Here is a 25,425-nt window from a genome sequence, read left to right on the forward strand (position 1 = left end):
CCACAGTCAACATTCCGTGGACACTGAGCATCTTCAGTCCTCATTGGGCATTTATTTGGGGGGGGCACCTTAAGATTCCTCCCCCACCAGAACTCTAAAAAAATGAATTGCATGTCCAATCATGATGGTAACGAGGAATACCTCCTCCCTCCATACTCCTGATTTCCTCACCTCTCCCAGACTTGAAATAACAACTCAGGTTCCGTTTCAACTCCTCATCGTATCCACCAGGGTCTTCATTGATGATCCCGAGATTTGTGTTCCATGTGGACCAGTTTACCTCATCCACCCTGTTCAGAAGAAGCAAAGGGGAGGGGGGTGAATCAATACCCCTCCTAACAGGAATGTAGTGGAGGAGGGGAATGGGAGGGAGCCCAGCTCTGTTTATTTTTCAGAGCAGGAAGGACGACATCATCTGCCAGAGTAACTGACAGACCTTCCTTGCTCTGACCAAGGTAATGAAGCGATGACAAGGCTTTCAAGCTTCTTTGTGACAGATGATCATGGCAGAAGTCAGAGAACGAGGACCATAATCAAGCGGTGGCTGATTACATTTTATCCTTTCCTTTGATGGGGTTCCTGCTTCAGGCTGTCAGTTCAAACGGTCACATTTTGTTGCAAGATTATTTGCATTTCTAATTAAAGGCGAAAGGTTGCATTTCAGCTGGCTGAGATCTTTTTGTTAACACTCAAATGTGTTTCACACGGGAGCTTACTCCCAGGAAACTAGGCACAGAACTGCAGTTATGCTGGTCCTAATAAATGAGCTATTATGCCAGGTAGACGCACTGTACTCTTTTGGTCTGGCCATATGTATGGTAAATAAGTAAGTATACAATCAACACAGCTGCCTGCATTTTTGGATGCCTCATAGCCACCTGGCAAACAGAACCTCTTTGGAGGGATATGCCTAGCCCTGCCCTGGTGCCAGATTCTGAGGATGAACCAGGCATAAGGACACTGAGGCGTCGGCAGGCAGGGTCTCTTGGAACCAGTGCTGACGATGTTACAGATGCCCCATAATACTCATTCTACACCTGTAAGAAAGTGCTGTTTTAGTTGGCAGCACAGCTGCACTTTGGAACTCCCTGCCTATTGACATCAGGCAGGCGCCTTCGCTGTATTCCTTCCAGCACCTGCTTAAAAAAAATTTTTGTTTAGGCAAGCCTTTCCAGACACATAGATGTTGATCTGTTTCAATATTTTTTAGTTAGTAGCTGTTCTAATTGTTTTAAATATGTTTTTAATGACTTGTTTCTAACTGTTTTATTGATAATTTTAATGGTTTGTGTAAACCGCTTAGAGGTCTTTACATTCAAGCATTTTGTTAAATAAATAAATATTGACCTTGGGCTGTTGCCTCATTTTGTCTCTGGATCATGGTTTGGACTAGGCTGATTCTCTCCCTGTGCTGGCTGAGACGATGCTACACCTTGTACCCTCCTCTGTTGAGTAAATGTTTTTCTAAACGGCTTTTATTCCCTGGGACTGAGACCCTAGTCCCTTTGAGCACTACAGGGGGGCTGTCAAGAAAAACCAGTTGCTACAACCCAGAACGCTGTGAGCATGTGGCTCCAGGTTAGGGATGGTGGAGAAATGTTGTTCTGTTCGCATTTCGAGATGAATCCATTTGCTCTGAAACAACATGAGAAGTGAAACACAGCCATCCTTGGAAACGCACGCTTATCCGAATTTTGCGATGTAGTTTTCCAACCAAACATACGTTTATAAAACTGCATCTGTTAGCGGACAGTGTGCATAAAAATAAAAATATTAGTGACAATAACATGCAAAAATGCATTATATTAAGGAAAATGGCATGCAAAAATGTGTACATTAAGGGAAAAGATTGCATACAAAAATGTGTTTGTTAGGAGAAACTTGCACTGGAATGCTGGTGAATTTTCATGAGAATTTCTTTTTTAAGAAATTGCTCCAGAAATATGGAGAACTGAATTTAAGAATGGAAAAAATGAGAAGCGGAGAGAATCAAAATTGACAAATTCTTCCATCCCAGCTCCAAATAACATGAGCAAGTAGGGGATTCTGGGGGGAGGGGGAAATGGCCACCACCAGCTGATTGGAGCTGCGAGGAAGTCTGGCAAGTTTCCCCCATCAATTCCACACACCCTACCCCTGAAAATCAACCAAAAAATAACCACACTTTTACAGCCTATGAGTGGGACTACACAATTGGGGGCGGGGAGGTGTCGGATATTTTGGCTTGGCCTGACAGCCTCTATCTCCTTGCCATCCCAAGGCTACCTGAGCAGCGGGGAGAGTTACCTAAAGCACCAGCGGTAATCGTTCTTCCCGTCTGGGGTAGTCCCCAAGAGAACTTGTTTCCCGGATCGGAAGGAGTTGATGATGCAGTTCCAGTAGCTGTTTTCGATGTTCAAGATGGTAATGGCCCGCTGGGTGGAGATATATTTTAAAAAACAAAAACTTTTATTTGCATTCCGTTGCTATTTTTTTTAATTGTACAAATAACATTTGAAGCAGGGAAGCGGAAGGAGGGAGAGGAAGGAAATGTAAGGATACAGGGTAAGTGGAATGACCAACAGGTTACATTGTTACGAAGGATCAATCGCTGTCTTCCATAATAATTACGGGTTGTGAATTATCCATAAATGTCAAGCTGTTTTGGACTACAACTCCCATCAGCCCTAGCTGAGCCTGAAACCTGGACGTGGCCGGTGGGGTGATGGGAGTTGTAGTTCAAAACATGGCTGTCCTGGCTGGGGCTGATGGGAGCCGACATCCAAAAGAGCAGGAGGGCACCAGGATGGACAAGTATAACCAGTTCCAATGAACGCAACGCGACAAAATCTTCAGTAGGCAGTAAGGTGTGCAGTCTGTACAGTAACCAATATCACAGCTGGGGAAAGCTAGCAAGCACCGTGGCTCAGTGGCAGAGCATCTGCTTTGCATGCAGAAGGTCCCAGGTTGAATTCCCTGAGTTTCAGCACCTTGGACAACTCCTCAAAAGTTCAGACTAAAACCTGGAGCAGATTCACTGTCCCACTGACATTGAAGCCACCCGTCTCCTCTGATAGGAATATCCCCCTGCCTGCGGCCCACTCCGTGTAGACAACACTGCGCTAGACGGCCCATTGGCCTGACCCAATGTAAGGGCAGCTTCTGATGTTCCAGGGCCCTCCCGTTCCTAACCTGGAGTAAGTTACAAACACACACACAGAAGCTGAGCTGAAGTCGGGCCAACCTGGAGCTTCCAGATGCTTTTGCTCTCCTGCGAAATCTTGTTGATGGTTTCTCCCATCAGGGCGATGAGCATATTGAGGAGGAGGATGTAAGTGAGGATCACGTAGGTCACCAGCAGCACGATGAAGACCCACCTGAAGCATCGGGAGCAGCTGAACATGGTCAAACTAACAGCAACGTTATGAAATCAAGGTAATTGCGCTGACGTACTGGGCAAACAGGCCTCGGTAACAAGATAAATATATATATATATATGTGCATTTTTTATTCATTTATATCCCACCTTTCCTCCAAGGAGCTCCAGGTGGCACACAAATATGTCTCTCCCCCTCCTGATGTTATCCTCACAACAACCCTGTGAGGTAGGTTAGGCTGAGAGACAGTGACTGGGCCAGGGTCACCCAGTGAACCTCATGGTCAAGTGGGGATGTGAACCCTCATCTCCCAGGGCCCTGCCCAACACTGGCTCACTGAGTTAGGAACAGCACTTTTTTATTCTTAAAGATAACAAGAGTGTTCCTTAACTTCTATGTGTAATACTTATAATTTATATTATGGTTGAACTGATGCAAAAGAATTGAGGGTGACACTCTAGCGTGGTAATTTCTGCCCAGTTTTTAAGCATTTATGTCAACCTATTGTGATCGCAAGCACACTCTTACTGGAAAGCGGTATAGCATGAAAATATCTGAATAAAATGGCTTGGGTTGTATGCAGCTAAGTTTTACTCTGAGTAGACCCACTGAAACTAATAGACCTAAGTTAGTCATGTTCATTAACATCAATGGGTCTACTCTGAGTCGGACTAGCATTGGACACAATCTTATATACTGTATATATATGAAGACTGACCTGAAGTGGTAATTCTCTGTGAACTCCAAGTCGCCCATCCCAATGGTGAACTTGAAAAGTTCCAAGCAAGTGGAGAAGAGGTTATTGTAGGACGGGCGGCACTTTGCTTGCCACGGACAGAGGTGGTGGCTCTGATTCAGTGCTCTTCCCTCGTCGTCTTCCTCAATGAGGGTCACCACAGCTTGGAACGGGGGAGAAATTTTGATTCAGTTCACATTTGAAGGTGAACCGAAACCATACACAACTGAAGCACAGCCATCCTTCCAAATCTGCGCTTCTCTGAATTTCTCCAGTTAAGCAGAGTGCACAGAAATGCATGCATAACGGACAGGGACAGGCTGCTGCGTCCCATTTTGAAACGGTTTCCTGGTCGAGCCAATGGAGTTCTTTTGAAAGCATTTATTTATTTATTAGATTTATATCCCGTCCTTTCTCCCAGTAGGAGCCCTCAAGTATGTTTAAGCTGTGATAGCCCCTGTGTGTGTTAGGTGCCTTTGTCGATCACAACTCATGGCGACCCTATGAATCAGCAACCTCCAAACAGTATCTGTCATGAACCACCCTGTTCAGATCTTGTAAGTTCAGATCTGTGGCTTCCTTTATGGAATCAATGCATCTCTGGTTTGGCCTTCCTCTTTTTCTACTGTTTTTCCCAGCATTATTGTCTTTTCTAGTGAATTGTCTCTTCTCGTTACGTTTCCAAAGTATGATAACCTCAGTTTCATCATTTTAGCTTCTAATGATAGTTCTGGTTCTAACACCCAATTATTTGTCTTTTTCGCAGTCCGTGGCAATCCTCCAACACATTTTAAATGTTGACAAATTTTTAAGCATTGTTAGTGACACTAGAGGTTATTGACCTCTTAGTCTCTAAACCCTGAGTTTTCAAGGTCGAAGATTAAAAACCTGAGCCGTATGCAAAAGTCATGACATAGGAAGGAAGGAATAAAATGCTTGCTGATTAGCAGTTTATAGCGCAACTGGTTTTAATGTTTGTTCACTTGTTTGTATTGGTTGCTGGATGAATAAATATATTTGAGATAAAGTGTGCATTTAAAAAATGCATATATTAGTAAAAGCAGCATACAGAAAATGAATCCCATTAGGGTAAACTGTTTTGCAAAAATGCGTAGACCAAAATTGCATATGAAATATGCAAAAAATAGGAGAAAAAAATACTGCTGGATTTCCCTAGGGCTTCAAAGAAAAAAATCACAAACTGCTGCAGAAATGTGCAAAGCTCAATTTAAGCTTGCAAAAAGGACAAATGGAGAGAAACTGAAATGGACAGACTGGCCCATCGCTAAGCACAGCTGTTGTAAAGCAGGGGTGGGTGGTGGTGGGCATCATTGGGGCGAAAGAATAACGAGAAATTTGGGAAGGCAATATAATCCAAGCCCTAGCACAGCAAACCTACCCCACCCCTATTGTAGGAAAGTCAAACTGACCCAGTAAGTGACCTGTATTTACGAAAAGACACACGGAATGCGAGAGGGTGCTATCTTTGGGGACAGTGGCCATTGTCCTTTGGTGACTGGTATTTTCCTCTTCTAAGATTGGTGCAAAGGTCCTCTTGGTCTCTAAACCCTTGTTGTTGTTGTTGTTATTATTTGCCTTCAAGTTGATTATGACTTATGGCGACCCTATGAATCAGTGACCTCCAAGAGCATCTGTCATGAACCACCCTTTCTAAACCCTTAGAAAGATTTAAAACCTGAGCCGTATGCAAAAGGCATGACATGGGAGGGAAGGAATAAACTGCAGTTTCCCAACTGCTTCCCCATGAGCTATACATTCCGATGCCCTACATATGCAACTGCAAATCTAGCATGAGTTATGATTATTGTCATCATTACTAGACTTATTTATCATCATCACCATAATGAAAGCGCTGTATCTATGTTAAAAGATAAAGATAGCCACAGCCTGCAGCTTTGGAATCTAATCTTGACAGACATGACAAGACACAGCAGGAAAAGGGTATTTGGAGGAAAGCAGAAAGCAAGCACTGGAGCAGCTGCTACTTCTCTGGCCGATGGATGGGGCCAGGCTGGTCTCTCTCCCCTTGCTATGAAATTCTTCCAGGCAGCCTCCCAGCCACTTAGACATCAGGAGCTTAATTAGGCGGGAGGGAAGGCCGTTGTGTTGCTGCTGCTGTTAATCAAATCAGGAATCGGAAAGATAGCAAATCATACCAGTAGAACCCAAGCAGTTTCTCCTCAGCCCTGAACTATAGCGCCAGGACACATGTATACGGCTCACCTTCATTTACTGCCCCCCTCCATCCCAAACTGCCACTCCATTACCTGTCGAAAAGCCCAAATGGAAAAGCAGGAAGACGACGATAAAACGACACAGGTCTCTCAACATCATCTACAAAAAGGGGGGAGGGGAGAGAGAGAGAGAATCATGACACAACATTGAAAGCAAAATGTGTCATTTGATGCCCTGATTTCCAGGAAGTAAGAAGGCATTGTTTTCCATCCAACCCTGTGTATTCATTACATGCACCACCGTTTCCATTCTGCTGAAGTTCATCTTCTGCCAACAGCTATGTAACCCATCTCATTGTCTGCAGTGGCAGAGTTCTGTAGCTTACATAATTAATTATGTAAATCACATTGTCATTACGTTATTCCACCCTGTTCACTTTAATGCAAAGGAAAGACAATGCAATGGGAAAATGTAATCAATTGCATATAATTTTTGCAGTGAAAGCAACAACAACAGTGAATACCGATTGCATCCGCTGGATTGATTTCCATTCTGGACAGGGGACAAAAAAGTGAAAATTGGTAATTTCTGCTCCTGTTTTTGTCAGGAGTCTAACATTCCTAGCGATCGGTGGCACAGGAATGAGGACAGAGCGATCGTCCTGAGATACCAGCCACTCACTCACCAGTAGCCACAGGGCCTCGTTTGGGCTTGGAATAAGGGAATTTACAAAGGGAAGGGTCCACAGCTCTATGCCTGAATGAACATCTGCTTTGCATTGCAGAAGGTACCAAATAAATAATAATAAATAATAAAATTTTATTTGTTAGTCGCCCATCTGTCTGACTTAACGGACACTCTGGGCGACTTACACAATATAAAATACAATATAAAACATAAGCATACAACAATCATAATATTAACATCAGTTCATCTAAACCATCCTTCAATAATACAGCATAATAGCCTAACCCACCCCAGAGATCCCATAGGCCTGCCTGAATAGCCAGGTCTTTAAGGCTCGGCGAAAAGCCATCAGGGAGGAGGCATGTCGAAGGTCCAAAGGAAGCAAGTTCCAGAGGGTGGGGGCCACGATCGAAAAAGCCCTCTCTCTGGTCCGCACCAGCCTAGCTGCTTTTACCGGTGGGACCGAGAGAAGGTCTTGTGAGGCTGATCTTGTTTGGTGGCACATTTGATGATACTGGAGGCATTCCTTCAGATAAGCTGGGCCGAAACCATATAGGGTTTTAAAGGTTAGTACCAACACCTTGAATTGGGCCCGGTATACAACTGGCAACCAGTGTAGCTCCATCAACACTGGGGTGACATTGTCCCGGCGACGGCTCTGCTGTATTAAGCATGCCGCCGCATTCTGTACCAGCTGCAGTTTCCGGACCGTCTTCAAGGGTAACCCCACGTCAAGACCATGTCTGGTCTTGACATTCTTGTCAGCTCTGCTATTAAAACCTGATCTCCAGGGGAAACAGTGCTTCTGGGGAGGACTGGACAGCCAGAACCACCACTGACATCAGCTGTAACTTTTAAGAGCTGCAACTTTTAAGAACTTGTGTTTGCGCTTTGCTTATCCCTCCTCCCTCTGCCTCCTTTTTCCTTGCTTGTCACGTCTTTTTATATTCAGAGCCTGAGGGCAAGGGACCGTCTTAGAGCTGATTGTTGTAAGCTGCTCTGGGACTCATTTTGGCTAAAGGATGGGGTGTGAATGCTGTAAAGCAACTAAGAACAAGGGGCAAGGTGAGTCCATAAGAAATGATTGACACTGCGCTAGATTAATTGATTGCACGACGAGCACTATGAGGGAAGCTTCTTAGGCAGACAGGTTAGGAAGCTTCCTTGTACAGATTTGGTTATACCTACTCTGACCAGCAGTATCTCCCCAGGATTTTGGGCAGGGGACAGTCCCAGCCAGGAGATGCTGGGGATTGAACCGGGGACCTTCTGCATGCAAGGTAGATGTTCTGCCTACTGATCCACGGCCTCCTCCAGCTATCTACCCACTGTCGCATTCCCGCTGCGCTGCCCGTTTGGCCCGCGCTGACCTTTTCCAGCATGACTGAGTAGATCCCCATCTGCTGGAAGCCTCGGGTGTAGTACAGCAGGTTGGTCCAGCCCAGCGCCAAGGCGAAGACCATGAAGACGATGTAGAACTCTTGTCTGCAGAAATACAGGACCGCTGCACCCAGGAGCAGGACGGAGTGGATGAAGCTGAGCGGGCAAGAGAAGGAGAGGTGTGTACAAACAGACAGGTAATGACTAGGCGTGGGCGAGAAATTCGATTCAGTTTGCATGGCAAGCCCAACCGATCAAATCCGCACTTTCCAAAACAATATGAAAACCGAAACTCACCCATCCTTCGAAATTCGCACTTATTCGGATTGTGCAATGCAGTTCGCCAGCCAAACAATGTTTACAAAAATGCATGTGTCAGAGGAATGTGGGTAAAAATGAATATATGAGTGAAAATAATAGAACAAAAATTAATGATATGACGGGAAATTGCTTGCAAAAATGTGCACGTTAGTGAAGACTACCTACAAAAATGTGTTCATTAGGAGAAATTTGCATTAAATGCTGGAGAATTTTCACGAGGGTTTAAAAATAATCAGAATTTGCTGCAGAAATGTGGAGAGCTGAGACAGGAAAAATGGCAAACTGAAAGGACCAGAACGGACAGATCTTTCCATCCCTAGTAATGACAATCGGGATATGCGCGCACACATACTCTGCCTCTCTCAAATGCCAACATGGCTGAGACTTGAGGCTCAGGATGGGATACACTAGTTGTGCTACAAGCATGAAGGCACATCAGCTTCAGGATGCTCCCTCTGCTACAGCTTCCAACCGGAAACGTCAGAAGGGCCCTCGGACACAGCGCAGGGCGATGAAAAGGCTGCAACGGAATGGGGAGAGTGTAAAGCCAGGGGTGGCTAACCTGTGGGCCGAATGCCAGCAGTGACTGTGTCCAACACCACGATCTTGCGCGTTTAGGGGATGGGCCGCAGCTCCGTGGCAAAGCAGCTGCTTTGCACTCAGAAAGTTGCAGGTTCAAGCTGCAATGGCATCTCCGGGTGAGGCCGGGAGAGACTCGCTGCCTGACATTCCGGAGAGCTGCTGCTGGTCAGTGCGGGCAATACTGAGCCAAATGGACCAAGGGTCTGCCTCCGCATAAAACAGCTTCCTGCATTCCTAGATGCACTCCGCACTTACCAGACATGCACAACATGCACAGAGATAGAGAATTATGCATATACAAAACGCTCGTCACCGTCACAGCTTTGGGCTGAGAGAAGAGCTTTTACTTTTATTTATTTATTACATTTTCTATCCCACCTTTCCTCCAAGGAGTTAATGGTGGCATGTACAGTTCTGTCCACACACCCCATTTTAATCCTCACGACAACCCTGTGAGGCAGGTTAGGGTCACTGCCGGTGACATGCCCAAGGTCACCCAGTGAGCTTCCTGGCTGAGTGGGCATTTGAACCCTGGTCTCACGAGCCTGACACTCTGACCATGACATCATGCTGGCGCTCACTGTAATACCTCCACCTGCATGGGAGAAGCTTACAAAAGGAGTTCACTGTAGCTGTCCATAAAGATTGCCTTCAGCGATGGCCGTCGTTGCTTGAAATACTTGATCTGGAAAAGCCAAGAGGCAAAGGGAAGGCTGGCGTCAAAAGGGGCTTGATTCACTGAGAGCCAGGCAGTGTGCTGTAGTGCAGGGGTTGCCAAGATGGTGCCCACGGGGGGGTGTTTTGGCACACATGAGCCTCTGACTGCAACAGCACTCCCCTCCTGCGGTTTCCGGCAACTGGTATTCAGAGGCATCCACTGCCTCTAACAGTGGAGGGGAGACCATAGCCATCGTGGCTAGGAGCCATGGATAGGCTTATCCTCCACCAATGTGTCTATTAAAGCCATCCAGGCTGGTGGCCCTTGAGTCATTGCATTATGCTGCTGCACTTACAGATATGTGTGCAGTCAAGAATGAGTTCGAAGCAGGATCGCAGCGCTCCCTAAGCCTCTTCCCCCCACCCTGAAATCAGGAGAAACTGTGATCAAGCTCTTACCCCTCTGAAGAAGAAATAGGCGCCCCCCAGGACACTCAGCATCTCCCCGGTGACTCGCAAATACTCGCTGGTCATGTGATGAAAGGCAAAGGGAGGCTGTGAGCAACAAGGGCACAATGTAAGCGAGCCAAAACCTAGAGTCCGGCTTTGAGCTGTTACAACCGGCGGCTAACTGTGGGTGGGCTCTTTTGCCTGCAGGCCACATTCACCCTTGGCCCACCCTCCAGGGGTGGCGTGCCAGCAGTGGCTTTGGCCACTCCACATTTTTGTGCATGCACTTTTACACACACATACCAGATGGACAGGTGCGCACACATGACACAAAGATGAACAGGGCCCACACGCTACACAACCTCCCCTTCCTCAGCTCATCCGTTCCATGCAGATCAGCTCAAGAGCGGGAGTTTCCATCCCCACTCCCTGCTCATCAAATGACTGGTCTGATGACCAAGGAGGAGGGGATTGGCGTCCCCAACAGGGTGCCGGTCAGGCTGGGCAGAGAGATTTAATAACGTCTCCCCCTATCACAGGGCTAGGCCTACTTTTTATTTTTATGCAGCTTCTGTCAAAATTGGTGGGGTCTTAGAGGTATACAGAAAGTTTTGCTTGGTGGGTGTGTGAATTGACCGGGCCAGTGGGCCAGAGGTTAGCCACTCCTGTGTTATAATAACTATAGGTTCCTATTTTCCCCCAGTTATTCTTATTATGAAATTTATCATCCACCCTTCACCAGTAAATCCCAGGGCAAGTCACAACAATATAAAATACATTATTAAAAACAGTTTAAAACAAATTACCAATAATTCCTATGCCTACTTAACCTCGGACATAAAGTCCCACTGAACACAAAGGGATTAATCTCCATGTACCTTTGCATAGGATTACACTATTGAATTATTATATTAAAATGTATTATTTTAGGGCACTTTAAATATGCATAGGACATAAATATGTATGGTGCCCTCCGGATGTTTTGTCCTGGGGGCTGGTGCGAGTCATGGTGCAAAACATCCGGAGGGCACCAGGCTGGCTCAGAGAGGAACCTCAAAGTAAGGTCTCTGCCTCCAAGGGACTTGCAAACCCGCACAAGACAGGCTTGCATCAGGAGGACAGGGGTTGGACTTGATGGCCTTATAGGCCCCTTCCAACTCTACTATTCTAGGATTCTATGAACTCGAAGGGTACAAAAGATAGGAAAAACCCTAAAAGAGGAGGGTAGAGGAGAGCCTGAAAAGTAGCCCTCTGACTACTCAGCATGCTGAATAGGCATGGAATGCTGAGTGGCTGCTGTGGCAGGGGGAAATGGAGGGAATGGAATAGAGTACCTGGAAAAGGGGAGTGGCTGGCTGGCACCCTGAACAGGAGCATTCTGCATGGCAATATTTCTACAGGTCCCACTTTTAAAGGGACATTCCCTCTTTTTCTTATCCCCCCACCTTGCCCCCTGGCAGGACTCCTGTGCATTTCACAGCTACATATCAGGCAGAAATTCAGCAGGTGAATTGAACACCAGGAGTTATGGGCACAGGAGTCCTCCCATAATGGGGTGGCAGGTGGTGAGAAAGAGGCAGCAACCCAAGGGTACAAAAGTCCAACAACCGTCCTGCTCTTTTGTGTTGGTCTGTAATAGGCCGCCAGAGTGAAGATGAGGATGTGGGTGGTGTAAACGATGAAGTTGAAGTAGAAGAGGTGCTTGACGAAGCGGTCCCACTTGTCCTGCAGGAGCTGGTTGAGAGGTTCCACCAGGAGCATTTCATGACGGTTCTGGAAGGAGAAAGAAAACAGTGGCAGCCGGTGCTTATTGGGAGTGGTGGGGCGGAAGGCAGAGAGACCAACAGTAGGCGGAGGCAGAGCCAATGGGAGGCAGAGCCATCCTCTGGCTGATTCTAAATAAAAATGCAGGCAGGTGGGCCTGGCTGAGGGCAGTGCCCCATTCGCCCTCATGGACCAGCCTCCACTAGAAGGAGGTCAAGAGCAGGGTGAGAATTAAAGCAATGGAAGGTCAAGGTTCCGAAGTAAAAACTGGATCAGGCCAAAGGGGGCCCATCTAGTCCAGCATCCTGTCCTCACAGGGGCCAGCTGGATACCCCAATGGGGAGCCCACAAGCAGGACCTGAGCGCAAGAGCTCGCACCTGTGTGTAAGCAAAAGTCATGCACTGCGCACCCAGCAACAGCAAAAGTGCATAGTTCTAGCACCGGCACAGTTGTCTTAGGTCAAAAGTTGAGATCTGAGTTACCAAGCCTCCAATTCAAAAATCAGCCATGACCAGAGACGAAGGAGATTCTCTTTGCATTTAAAGGTGAACCCACCTAATTTGCACTTTCCAAAACAATACACAAACCGAAACAAACTCTCCTTTGAAATTTGCTCTTCTTTGAATTTTGCACTGCAGTTCTGCGGCCAAAGAGTGTGCTCCAAAATGCATATACGAAGGGAAACTGTGCATGTAGATGCATATATTTGTGAAAATAACATACACAAATTAATTATACTAGGAGACACTGGTTTGCAAAAATGTGTATATTAGGTTAAAAATGCAACAAAACGTGTATATTAGGAGAAATTGGTACTACAGCGCTGATGAATTTTCATTAGGATTTTTTTTTAAATTGGAAACCAATGTGAAAATGTGGAGAACTGAACTTAAGGTTGGAAAAATTAAAAACGGTGAGAAACCAAAAATGACAGACTCGCTCATCCCTAGCCGTGACTTCACCAAGGGGCATCAAGAAAGCCTCTAAATTGGGAGACCAGAAGGCCAGGAAATTGGGGGGGGAAGCCTCAAACCCACCGGCGTCTCGCTACTGTACGCAATGATCTCCAGGACTGAGTTTTTCTCACAGGTGTCAATGCTGGAAAGGTCATAGAGCGACGAGTGGACAGGTCCGTACGCCCATTCCGTGAACTTCCGGGACAGGTGGCGACACTCTGGCTCCTTCATCTCCCGTCTGAGGATGTACGCAAAGACCTAATCATGAGAGCGTAAGAAGCGCCTTGCTGGATTAGGCCAAAGACCCATCTAGTCAGCATCCCGTTCTCCCAGTGGTAGCTGGGTTGACAAATGGTGTAAAGAATCTTCCTATGTTAGTACGTGGAGGGCCTTAGCTCAGTGGCAGAGGAACTGCTTTGGGGAGCCGAAGATCCCTGGTTCAATCCCCAATGGCACCTCCAGGTACAACTGGGGGGAAGAGCTCCCTCCCTCAGACCCTCGATAGCCACTGCCAGTCCGTGTAGGTTAGGGATGGGTGAGAAATATGATTCAGTTCGCATTTCAAGCTGAATGTATCAAATTCTCACTTAGCTTAATTTTGCTATGCAAAACTCCAACCGAGCAATTTTGTTTAAAAAAAGAATGCATATTTTAGGGGAAAGTGTGCACAGAATGAATACACTGGTGAAAATTACATACAAAAATGCATTCTGTTGGGATAAATTGCTTGCAAAAAATGTGTACAATAGTCAACACTGCATGCAAAATGTATTTATTAGGAGAAATTCGCACTAAAATGCTGAAGAACTTTCATGAGGATATCAAAACGAGAAAATCCCCAAATTGCTACAGGAATGTGGAGAACCAAATTTAAGATAAGAAAAATAAGAAAGTGAAATTCACAGATCTTTCCATCCCTAGTATTAGGTCAGAGGTAGCCCATGGGATGCATTTCAGGTGCTGTGGACTACAGCTCCCAGCATTCTTGATCACTGATTGGGCTGGTTGGGGCTTGTGCGAGTTGCAGTGCACAACATTTGGAGGGCACCATGTTGGCCATCCCTTGTATAGACAATGCAAGAGGGTTCAATGGTCTGATTCGGCATAAAGCAGCTATGTGTGTTCCTACTTTGAAAATCATCATTCCAGAACTAGGTGGAGAGAGGCATAGACATGTTAGTGAGCTACAAGGAATAGATAATTTTATAGAATTAAAGACTTTCTTCAAGTCCAAAGTGCCGATCCAGACATGAGGCTTCCTGTTGTCTCTCTAGATTTTACTATTCCAACAGTCCTCCTTTCAGGCAGCCTCCACCAGAGGTGACTCATTCTGCCATTTACTCTCCATGATCAGATCATTTAGTTGCTCTTGACTCAGAGGAGCCACAAAATGCTACACTCTTGGGTGAGACTGCGCCCCTGCATGAGTCACTGTTCTTCACATGGCTCCTTTGAAACTGAACAGTGACTTCACTCAGGGATGGGCACAATCATGGTGTTGTTGTTGGGATGGTGTTGGTTTTATGTAGTTTTTAAAAAGATGTTGAGTGCAAGAATGAGATGTGCCTCTCGTTTTTAGTAGGAATTCCTGTGTTTCAGCCAGCAGAATTTGGGGGGTCTCTGCTTTACAACAACCCTGCAAGGCAGGGCAGTGTTATTAGCTCTATTTTGCAGTTGCTGAAGCCAAGTTTGAAAAAACAGTGGCAGGCTTAAGACCACAGAGTGAATTTGTCATGAGCTTTGAGCCACAGATGTCATGGCATGCCCAATTCAGCCACAAAATCACTCTAGCTCTCTATACGGATTGCCAATCAGTGATATCAAATTAATTTGTACATTCACTTTAATCTCTCCCATGAACAGGCCCTATCTACCTGTATCTTCCCAGTCTTGGCCGCAAGGGTCAGAGGTGTCAGCCCTCTGCGGTTGGTGATCTCTTCCAACTTGAGGGTGGGGTTGATCTTGGCTCCCAGGATGAGGATTTCATTGTACATCTTGGTGACAAACTTGGTGTTGTCTTCTGTGTTGTCGGTGATCTCCACCAAGGCGTGGAGGACGGTGTTGCCCATGGAGTCCTGGGCGGCAATGTCAGCTGGGTGGTATGGATTCTTCAGGAGATATTTCACAATGTTGAGCTGGTTGGTGCAGGCAGCCAGAGAGAGAGGAAGCTCACCTAATAGAACAAAAGAACAGACCACTGCACCTCCCCCCGTGAATTTTCATTCATCCAAAATCTACCCTCCTACAACTTGATGCCATTTAGGGACGTAAGAAGGCAGCGATTTCCATTCAAACCTGTATTTTGCACAATCAGTGCTGTTCCTCTTCCACTGCAATTCGGTTTCTGCCAAATACTCATCTTTCGCTCCACGCTATTTTGCATAATTTACATAATTATGGACAGAATTTAGATCTAAGTTAAACATCTGAAGTAATTTCCACACCGTTCATTTCAATGCCAAGGAAACAAATGTGGGGGTGGGAATATCATCAGTTACATATCTTTTACGGAGTGAAAACAACAGCGAATATCGATTGGTATTCGCTGGATTGATTTTTATTCTGGCCATGGGACAAATAAACAATTTCCACTCCTGTTTCTGTTGGAATTCTTTGACATCCGTAATCCCATTAGAACTATCTACTGTCTAGGGGAGCAGAGAGCAAGTCTTGTCCCTCTTCTATGTGACAGCAAGGATTTGAAGAGAACGGTTCTGTCTTCTCTTCTCGATCCTAGATGTGCCCAGATCCTTCAACCTTTCCTTGCTATACTCCTGACCATCATTATTCCCTTCCTCTGAACCCACTCCAATTTATCCTTCAAAAATGTAGCACCCCCTATATACGTACAACTAAAATATAGCAAGCATCAAAATATAGTAAGCATTTGTTTTTTATTTTGCCTGTCTCAAAGATACGATTAATTTCACGGCTGGCAACTGGGGCTTTGCAGAGATCACCTACCGAAATAAAACCCAGGCCTCCCGCTGATTTTTTGGAAGAACTCCCCGTGGGCTCTTGCGTGAACGTCGGCACCATTCTTCACCAGGAGGTTTACCAGGTAAATGTTTCGTCTCTCGATGGCAATGTGGAGTGCAGTTTGACCTAAGGAGGAGACGGAATGGTGTCTTGGGAGGTTCCTGTTTTTCAGACTTTAATTCCAGTGCTTCACATTTCTACTTGGGTTTGTAATTATTTTTTTACAAGTTCTCATGATCATTCACCAGCGTTGTATGTGAATTTGTCCTAATACACACATCCTAATATGCACTTTTTTTGCAAAGCATTCCTAATATAATTAATTAATCTTATCTATTATTACATTTATCTCCCACTTTTCCTCCAAGGAGCTCAAGGCGGGGTACACGGTTCTCCTCTCTCTCAATTCATCCTCACAACAACCTTGTGAGGTAGGTTAGGCTGAGAGACAGTGGCTGGCCCAAGGTTACCCGGCAAACTTTCTGGTCGAGAGGGGATTTAAAGCCTGGCCTCCCAGGTCCTAGTCCAACACTCTAACCACTACACCACACTGGCATTTCCCATAATATACACATTTATATGCACACATGTCAGTGGGGCAGTGGAAGCCGCTTCAGGTAGTCTGAACTTTCAGGGAACTGCCCAAGGTACTGAACCTATTTTGGTTTCAACACCTTGGACAGCTTGGACTAAAACCCAGAGCGGATTCCATGCCTCACTGGAATGGAGCCACCAGCCGCCATTGCTGGAGAGAGAGTCTTGAGGGCCACATAGACGCCTGGATGGCTGGGTGTAGACCCCTGGACCTGAGGCACCCTACCCTTGACCTAACGGAAGGTCTGTTCCTATCCTCTTGCACCATTAATGTGGAACTTCCACCATGACACATCCCACTGTCCATGCGCATTGCCCCCCTTTACCCTTGTAGTAGCTGTCTGTGTACTCTGCATTAAGAAACTCCTTCAGGTTGTCCGTCTTCTCTGCAATCTCCAGCAAGAGCGGGATGGTGTCATTGCGGCCATTGTGGAGGTTGAGCATGGCTTTCAACAAGCATGTCTTCCCAGTATCCGGCTCTGGGGAAAAACACAAACTATTAACAGAGGAGAACGGCGCAAAGACACCCCTTAATTCCAGAGGTTTTGGAGCTGGTGGCCGGGGAAGACCCAGAACTTGGAAGATTAATTTTGAAAAGGAACTCGTTCTAGTTCAAGTTCAACATGTCCCAAAAGGAACTAATTCCAGCTCAGCCCTTTTATAAAACGAACTAGTTCTGTCCACTTTCAGTTTACAGTTCAATTAAGTTCATCCAGATGAGCCTCAGCAAAAAAATATATGTCAGCATTCAAACTGTTAAAAGCTGCTGTGCTGCTGTATCCAATGTACTTCAGAAGACTAAGAAAACATCAAAACACACACAGCGGGATGTGAACTGTTTAAATGATTTTTCCAACCTGTTTTGATCTTTATGCTTGCAGGCCCTAAGAGTCTAAAGAGTTTTTAAAAAACGCATATAAAAGAATGAACTTGAAGACAAATGAGAAATTGTTCAAATTCTACCCCAAAACAAACTCAACTCACATTCAGTTAACCCGGCAATTATGGGAACTTCTTTCAGGTATAGTTCAGAGATTTTTTTTTTTAACTAATTTGGTGAGCTTCATTAAACCTAGTTAGATCGTTCCAAGCACCAGGAAGAGCTGGCCCAACATAGCCTTGCAGATCCCTATTCCTCATGGAGCAGCTCAGCTCAGCTCCTTTGTTCCACACATCTCAAAACAAAGCGAAAGGCTGCTTAATTCTTTCCTCCCAGTGTTCCTTGTGGGAACAGCGGTGGAGACCTGTTAGGCCTTGGAGCTGATTGTTCCCATGTAGGAACCAAAGACCCCGGCAAAATGGGAGTGAGCCATCAAGGTACAAAAAAGGAAATACTCAACAACAGTCCCAGCACCAGTGGGTGGCAAGATTGGGCAGGTGCTAGGGCCCCCATGACCGGCAGAGGGTGCACTTGCTCTAACAGTGCTACTGTTTCCACTCTGCAAAGGTACCCAAGATGATCAAAGGCAGCCTGAGAGAATTAGCGCTTTGCATCTCCTGCCAGTTCTAGGATTAAGATATGGGGGAACTGAGGATACCATGCCCAACACACACACACACCACTGCTTCCTCCCCGCCCCCCCAAAAAATCCTGGAGCCAGCATCACACAGCAAAGGCTTGTTTCTTTACATTGCATAATAAAGAGAGAACTCTGCCATGATCTATTGCTGTCTGTGGTGGGTGAGTAAGGGGTCAAACTGCCCTTTGACGTTGTCTCAGGTCTTGAGGGAGAGGGCCAGTGCCTCTGCCCATGCCAATTAGCTCAGGGCATGCTTTAAATATATATATATCCCACTTTTACTCCAAGGAGCTAAAGGTGGCATACAAACATGGTTCTCCCTCTCCCAATGTTATTCTCACAACAACCCTGTGAGGTAAATTAGGCTGAGAGACAATGACTGGCCCAAGGTCACCCAGTGAGCTTCATGGCCGAATGGGGATTTGAACCCTGGTCTCCCACGTTGACCCTCTAAGCACTACACCACACTGGCTCTTAATATTTTTGCTTAAAAAAAATACTTGCCAACCAGACCGCTTAATCGGGTGAGGAACCTCAGGCCTGTGGGCTATATGTCGCCCTCCAGGCCTCTCCGTCTGGCCCTCAGAACTCTGCCCGGGCCACCCCCCTCAGTGACCCTGCTCTGATCCCTCCTCCTCTAGTGGTTTGGCTAGAACTTGCTTGCTTGCCGAGATGGATGAGACTCTTTGTGTCCCAACTCCCAATAAGCGACGGGGGCATGATCCCCACTTACCTTTGAACTCCTCGTCGGTCAGGGTTTTCAGAGTCTCTAGAAGGTAGATGAGAAGGTCGTCCAACTCGCTCGGATCGCCCTTGGCCACCGCGTCAAAGAGCCTCCTCCGGTCATAGATCTTGAAAGGTTTCTCAGCGCGCAGCCCGATAGAGGTCGTGGACAGAAGCCTGCCACAAGGAAGGAGGGTTGTTGGTTACTGGAATCTGGCGATCGAAGGCTCAGGCTATGAGTACCTCGTCCCCTGCTCCACCCATCCCACTTGAGCCAGGGGTGGGGGAAGTTTTTCAGCTGGAGGGCCACATTCCCTTCCAGGCAACCTGCCGAGGGCCACCGGTGGGTGGAGCCGGAAGCAAAAAGCGAGTAGAGCAATTAATGACAAAGTTCCTGTTGTACACTAGGCTAGTTTCCACAGAGTGTTCTCACACATGCCCCTTCTCTGTATCTCCCATTCAGGGTGTTCAAGGACACCTTCCCAGCCAGGGAAAGCAAAAGGAGAGTGCAGAACTAGGCTGATAAGGGTTGTGGCTTGGGGAGAGCGGGGTCTGCGTTTAACTTCACGCATTGTTTCCGAAAGTGCGGATTATGTAGGTTCGTCTCTAAATGTGAACTCCGCGGAATTTCTCCCCCTGTCCCTAGTCTTGAGTCGACACTGTTTGTGTGTCTGGTTAAGGGCAGAGTATCCTGGACCCCGATCGTAACTCAAGCGTTCTACCCACGTGGGACCCACTCACTTAGGCCAGTGGTTGCTGCACCTCCCTTGCTCCAGGCTGAGGCTGAACTTGATGATGGGGTTGGAGACCCTGTGGTCCATCTGGTAGAAGGAGTCCATGGGCGCCATGTCCTTGTCGCCGTCTCCGATCCCGAACCGCGCCCGCCTTGCAAAGAGGCCGTGCTTGGTCGACCTGGTGCTGTTGGGCGTCCCCCCGGCAGACTCCTCTCCCTCCAGGTGATCGTCCATCGTGTCAGAATCCTCCAGATCTGTGCTCCCAAGCTTCCTCATCTTGCCCAAGATCCCCGACATGTTGGATAACGAGGCTGTGGCAAATGCTGGGATTCTCCCTGGAAGCTTAAAAAAAGGAACTATATCTTTGAGGCCACCTGACCTAGCAAGACCGCCTTTGAGGTCCCGTGACAAATTAAAGCATCCTTCCTGGACCTGGTGACCTCCAGATATTGCTGGATTGCAACAACCCCTCAAAATCCTTGACCGTTGACTGTGCTGGCTAGGGCTGATGGAAGTTGTAATACAAAACACGTGGAGCCCAGGAAAAGAACGAATAATGTCAACTCCTGAATTTGAGAGGGTTCTAGGCAAGACACCGGTCATGCTTAGCCCTGACCTAGTGTCAGACATGAAGTCCTCAGAGAATGAACAGGACCAGGGGTGTAGTCATTTGGGCTTATGTGGGGTTGTAGACCCGTTACTTTTTGGGGAGCAGGGTCTCAGCCAGGTTCCTGTGTATGAGCCAATCAACATGAGTCTTTGTCCTTTTGTGCTGATTGGAGCCAGTCAGAGTGAAAGAAGGTGGGTCAGCCACTGAGAAGACTCCTCTCAGTAGCTAACACACAGCTGATTGTCTCCTAGGGACATCTGTTGTGATGAAGTGTGGACTCGCGAGACAACAGGGAGAAAAAGGGAGATGGAGTGGAAAAGGGGACGTGGCTGTAACGGGATGTGGTGTGACTATCATGAAGGGATCTTGCACTTCAGCATTTGGCACTACACTACTGAACAGGACACCCCACAGGTCAAGAAACTTGAGGAGCAGGCAGGGTCTCTGGGAACCAGTGTTGAGTATCCCCTTGAGGAACTGTCAGAGCCGTCCTTGAGAACGCCAACGTCAAAACGTTTGGGGCGGAGAGTAACAACCTAGCATGCCTCTACAGGCCAGAAGTCATCATGCAGTTCATGAGTCTCCTTGTCAGTAAGGGGTCACCTGACGAGTAAGCAATCCCTGAAACACCACCACCAGCTGGGGATAGGGTGCTGTGTAGTAAACAACAAAGTCTCCCTTTTGAGCCTCCTGGTTGCTGGAAGCACTATTTTTATTTCTGGGTCTGGTAGCCTTCCTGGTTACACGGCACCCTTGCCTGAACTCCCTGCGATGTTGACCTTGGGTTCTTTCCTAACCTTGCCTCTGGATCACGGTTTGGACCTAGGCTGGTTCTCTGTGCGTGACCTTGGCTTGGTTGGGCCGCGCTGCGCTGGCAACCCTGCCCTTGTTGGTGTTTTGCTGAGAGGTGTGTATGTCCTGGGATTGGGACCTGAACCCGAGGGCACCCCCTGGAGCGTGAGAGGACTTTATCCTGGAAGATAACTTCTATAATTTACTAACCATTTCTCAACACTCCCTCTGATCTTTTTGGGTGCTCTGGGCAAAGTGAGATTGTGGATCTGAGGGGGTATCTTTGGCAATCTTAGCCCCCACACCCCACCCCAACCCCAGACTGACTTCTTGTGCCTTTCTTGGTTTCCAGTACCAAAATAGAATGGGATAGAATGTAGTTTTCTTTTCCTTTTACATCTATTTACTTCTCTGTACTGACTCGGCAAAATCCGCATTCACAAGGAATATTTGAAACCAGTTTCTTGTATTTTGTTTTGGCCCAGAATTTCCTTACAGTTTTATTGCTGGCTCCTTAAATTGCTTTAATTGAATCCATTGCATCTTAAAAGGCAAGAGGTTTCATGCTGACAAGTATTTGCTGCCTGCTGCTTTGATTCTTTTTTTAGAACTGTGTCTTTTCATCTGAACTCCCTTAATTGTTTTTATCTCTGTCTTCTGACTTTGGAAACGATACATCCATTTCCCTTTGTTTTAGGGAGTGAAAGTCTGTTTTGCTTGCTTATTCAAAGGATTCTTTTCCATTCTCTTTTGTTTGTCTATGAAAACTTGTATAATAAATAAATAACCGCCCCCCAAAATAGATATCACCACCGGCAATTAGTTGTGTTATGTGTTTGACAAACTCCTAAATAAAGAATGTGCACGCATATAACTTGCATTTTTAATACCTATATTACGTGACTATCAAATTCCGTTGAATTGCATTTTGCATTTAAAAATTTTATTGTTTGTTGAAGAGGGAAGGTCCTCACTCATGTTATAGCTTAGGGCCACAACAAGTTTAAATCCGGCCCCATTTCTCTCCCACCGTCTGGTCCAGTGTGGAAGGCAGTTTGAAAGAGATCCACTGGTCGTGTTTTGTGGACTTATCCCAATTTTTTTTGCAAACCTTGTTTGACTAGTAGGAAAACAAAAACAAAAACGGTTTGAGAAGCGAGCCTGTCTTCCCTTAATCTCTTCTTCTGCAGCCCCAAACGCAGGATGCAAAGCTTCTCTATAACAGCTTTTTAAAAACTGTCCCCTGACACAATTGCATAACAAAACAACCATGCTTGGCAGTTTATATAATAACAATATATTTCCAAATGTTTGTGGAATCACAGAATTTAGGAGTTGGAAGGGAACCCAGGAGGTCACCTGGCTCCATCCCCTGGTCAATGCGGGATCTGCAAGGAAAGATGCAATGACAACACCCCTGACAGATGGTCACCAAGGCTTGGCTTAAAAACCTCCAGGAAAGGAGAGAGAGAGACTGTGGTTGGGAGATTCCTCGATTGTTTAGCTGAAATCTGCTTCTCTGCTCATTTCCCCCATTGGTTCTAGTCCTGTCCTCAGGAGCAACAGGCTGCTCCATTTTATACCTCAGCTCTTCAGCTATTTAAAGACAGTAATCCTGTCTCCCTTTAATCTCTCTCTTTGCCAGCCCCAAACATACCCAACTGTTTCAACCATTCCACAGAGGATTTCTCGCAGCCCTGGTCCCCCTCCAGTTTTGCCAATGGCCCTTCCAGATGCGGCATGACCAGCGCAGAACAGAATGGAACTGTGGTTTGTTATCAGGAGACTTTGAGTTGATTTAGTATTAGTCCTACTCAGAGTAGCCCTATTGGACATGACTCGCTTAGGCCCATTCATTTCAGTGGGTAGAATGTAGCGGCAGGCAACCCTGTGTCTAACAACATCAGAAGACCCTGGCTGGATGAGGCCAAAAGGGGCCCATCTAGTCGAGCATCCTCACAGTGGCCAGCCAGATGCCCCCGTGGGAAGCCCACAAGCAGGACCTGAGCAACACTCTCCCTACCTAGGATTCCCGGCAACCGGCATTCAGAGGCCTCCGGCAGTGGAGACAAAACAGAGGCACTGTAGCTAGTAGCCATGGAGAATATATCCTCCATGAACTTGTATATTCCCTTCGAAAGCCATCCACGTTGGTGGCCCTCACTGCATCTTGTGGGAGCAAATTCCACAGTTTTAACTGGGCGCTGAGGAATCTTTTCCCGTCCTGAAGCTTCCGACATTCAGCTTCATTGGATGGTCCTAAGTTCTAATATTAATGAGAGAAAGAGCAAAATCCATTTCCTTCTCCACTTTCTCCACCCCATGCATAATCTTAGACATCTCTGTCAGGTCTCCTCTTAACTTTCCTTTTCTCTGAACTGAGAAGCCTCAAATGTTGAACCTTTTCTTCAAAAAGTCACTGCAGCCCCTTGATCTTCCTGCGCTTTTGTGAACCTTTTCCAGCTCTGCCATATCCTTTTGGACATGAGGCAGCCAGAACCGTGCATGGCATTCCAAGCGTGCGCTTCCTGTGTGTTCTTAGTAAGCCCTACAACAACTCTGCAAGGTAGGCCAGTCTTATTACCGTCCCCAATATACAGCTTGGTAGACTTCAAGAGAGTGACTTGTCTAGGTTAGATCTGGACACATCACAATTTAGGCTTGTGAACAGTCCCATGAGCCCATTCTGTTCAATGCAGCTCACTGAGGAAAACTCCTTTAGGATTATAGCCTTAGACTTTATCGTATATGAACTTTTATGGGAGGGGGAGGAAAAGATCTAGCAGAAAAGAACGCTTTTTATAGGAAAAGCTAGCACAGAACCTCACTGGCCTTCAATAGACACAACTCTTTACCCTGGCCATTGACATCCAAGAGAGAGAATTTAGGGCCCATCCTATTCTTCTGATTGTAAATTGTTTTAACTGATATTCATATTATTTTTATATTGTTGCAACCTGCCCTGGGGCCTCATGGTGAAGGTCGTTAAGAAATAATAATAGTAATAATAATTCCTGTGTATATTGGGACGACAAGCCAACATGGTGTAGTAGTCACAGTGCTGGACTAGGCCCTGAGAGACCCAGGTTCAAATCCCCACTCAGCCATGAAGCTTGCTGGGTGATCTTAGGCCAGTCACAACCTCTCAGCCTAACCTACCTCCAGAGCTTGGAAAAGTTACTTTTTTGAACTACAACTCCCATCAGCCCCAGCCAGTGCCATGCTGGCTGGGGCTGATGGGAGTTGTAGTTCAAAAAAGTAACTTTTCCAAGCTCTGCCTACCTCACAGGGTTGTTGTGAGGATAAAATGCAGAGGGAGGAGGACCATATGCGCCACCTTGAGCTCCTTGCAGGAAAAGTGGGATATAAATGTAATACATAAATAATAATAATGTTAAAAGCCCAGTAAAATCTTTAAAATCTCTTTATAAACTATTGTTTGCCTTCAGCCTGATTGGATGAATAAATAATGCTCATCCCTTCCTTTTCCCCTTTCATTTTTTTTTTAATTATTAAACTTTCAAACTTTTACCTCTTGAGAAAGAATGCAGGAAAATTATGTTAAATACTTTTTAAAAATCTGCTTTTTCATCAGTCATTACGTATACATTTTTTAAAAATTCCTTCTAATCTGGCATTTAAAACTTTCAGAGTGCTTCCTGTATGTTTTCCAGGTAAGCCTTACAACAGCCCTGCAAGGTAGGGGCCAGGATAATTGGTGCCATTTTGCAGGGGGTGTGAGTGGACGGGTGAGGAGTTAAGGATAGTAACGGCTCATTGCATTTGACTGGTGCAGCTTATGCTAACCACTGGTGGAAGCCAAAAGTCAAATGCAAACCGACTTTCAGGAGCCATACATGCACAGCAAGCAAATGGACAGAGCTCAGTGGTACAAGCACACACATGCAGAAGGTTGTAGGTTCAATCCTCGGTGTTTCCAGGCAGGTCTGGGAATGCCCCCCTAGTCTAAAACTCTGCAGAGTCCTGCCATTTGCTGCATACAGTTCTGATCTAGGTGGACCAACGGTCTGACTTGGTATAAGTCAGCTACCTGTGTTCTTATTTAAATCAACCTTAATTCAGAACCATGAGGACTGGAGTCTTGCTTTACTTTTAGGGGAAGAGCTGCATAGCTCAGTGGTAGAGCATCTGCTTTGCAGCTGGTCCCAAGTTCAATTCCTGGCATCTGCAGGCAGGGATGGGATAAGGCTCCCTGCCTGAGATCCTAGAGAGCTGCTGCCAGTCAGTGCAGGCATTCCTGAGCTAGGTGGACCCATGGTTCGATTCGATATAAGACAGTTTCCTATGAAGGCAAAACACAGAACTTACAGCTCTTTTGAAAGGGTCCGTCTTCTGCTACCGGATTCTGGACTCAGGATCAGGAAAG

The 25,425-nt window shown here is 46.3% G+C and overlaps 1 protein-coding gene across 1 annotated transcript in view; it reads right to left on the reverse strand.

Moving 5' to 3' along the window:
• TRPV1 (transient receptor potential cation channel subfamily V member 1) overlaps positions 1 to 25,425 on the reverse strand; it is a 28,297-nt gene extending 2,872 nt beyond the window's left edge. The window contains exons 1-16 of the mRNA XM_061605534.1: positions 25,368 to 25,425; positions 19,644 to 19,978; positions 18,913 to 19,079; positions 16,986 to 17,138; positions 16,051 to 16,191; positions 14,961 to 15,259; positions 13,168 to 13,344; positions 11,974 to 12,138; positions 10,375 to 10,470; positions 9,873 to 9,943; positions 8,346 to 8,511; positions 6,381 to 6,447; positions 4,075 to 4,255; positions 3,224 to 3,356; positions 2,287 to 2,414; positions 172 to 290 (exon numbers count right to left, since the gene is read on the reverse strand). Of these exons, the coding sequence (XP_061461518.1) occupies positions 172 to 290; positions 2,287 to 2,414; positions 3,224 to 3,356; positions 4,075 to 4,255; positions 6,381 to 6,447; positions 8,346 to 8,511; positions 9,873 to 9,943; positions 10,375 to 10,470; positions 11,974 to 12,138; positions 13,168 to 13,344; positions 14,961 to 15,259; positions 16,051 to 16,191; positions 16,986 to 17,138; positions 18,913 to 19,079; positions 19,644 to 19,933 (2,353 nt within the window). The 5' untranslated portion in view covers positions 19,934 to 19,978; positions 25,368 to 25,425. The remainder of the gene's footprint in view (positions 1 to 171; positions 291 to 2,286; positions 2,415 to 3,223; positions 3,357 to 4,074; positions 4,256 to 6,380; positions 6,448 to 8,345; positions 8,512 to 9,872; positions 9,944 to 10,374; positions 10,471 to 11,973; positions 12,139 to 13,167; positions 13,345 to 14,960; positions 15,260 to 16,050; positions 16,192 to 16,985; positions 17,139 to 18,912; positions 19,080 to 19,643; positions 19,979 to 25,367) is intronic.

This window comes from Rhineura floridana, chromosome 21 (assembly GCF_030035675.1).
Source record: "Rhineura floridana isolate rRhiFlo1 chromosome 21, rRhiFlo1.hap2, whole genome shotgun sequence".
Taxonomy (NCBI): Eukaryota; Metazoa; Chordata; class Lepidosauria; order Squamata; family Rhineuridae; genus Rhineura; species Rhineura floridana.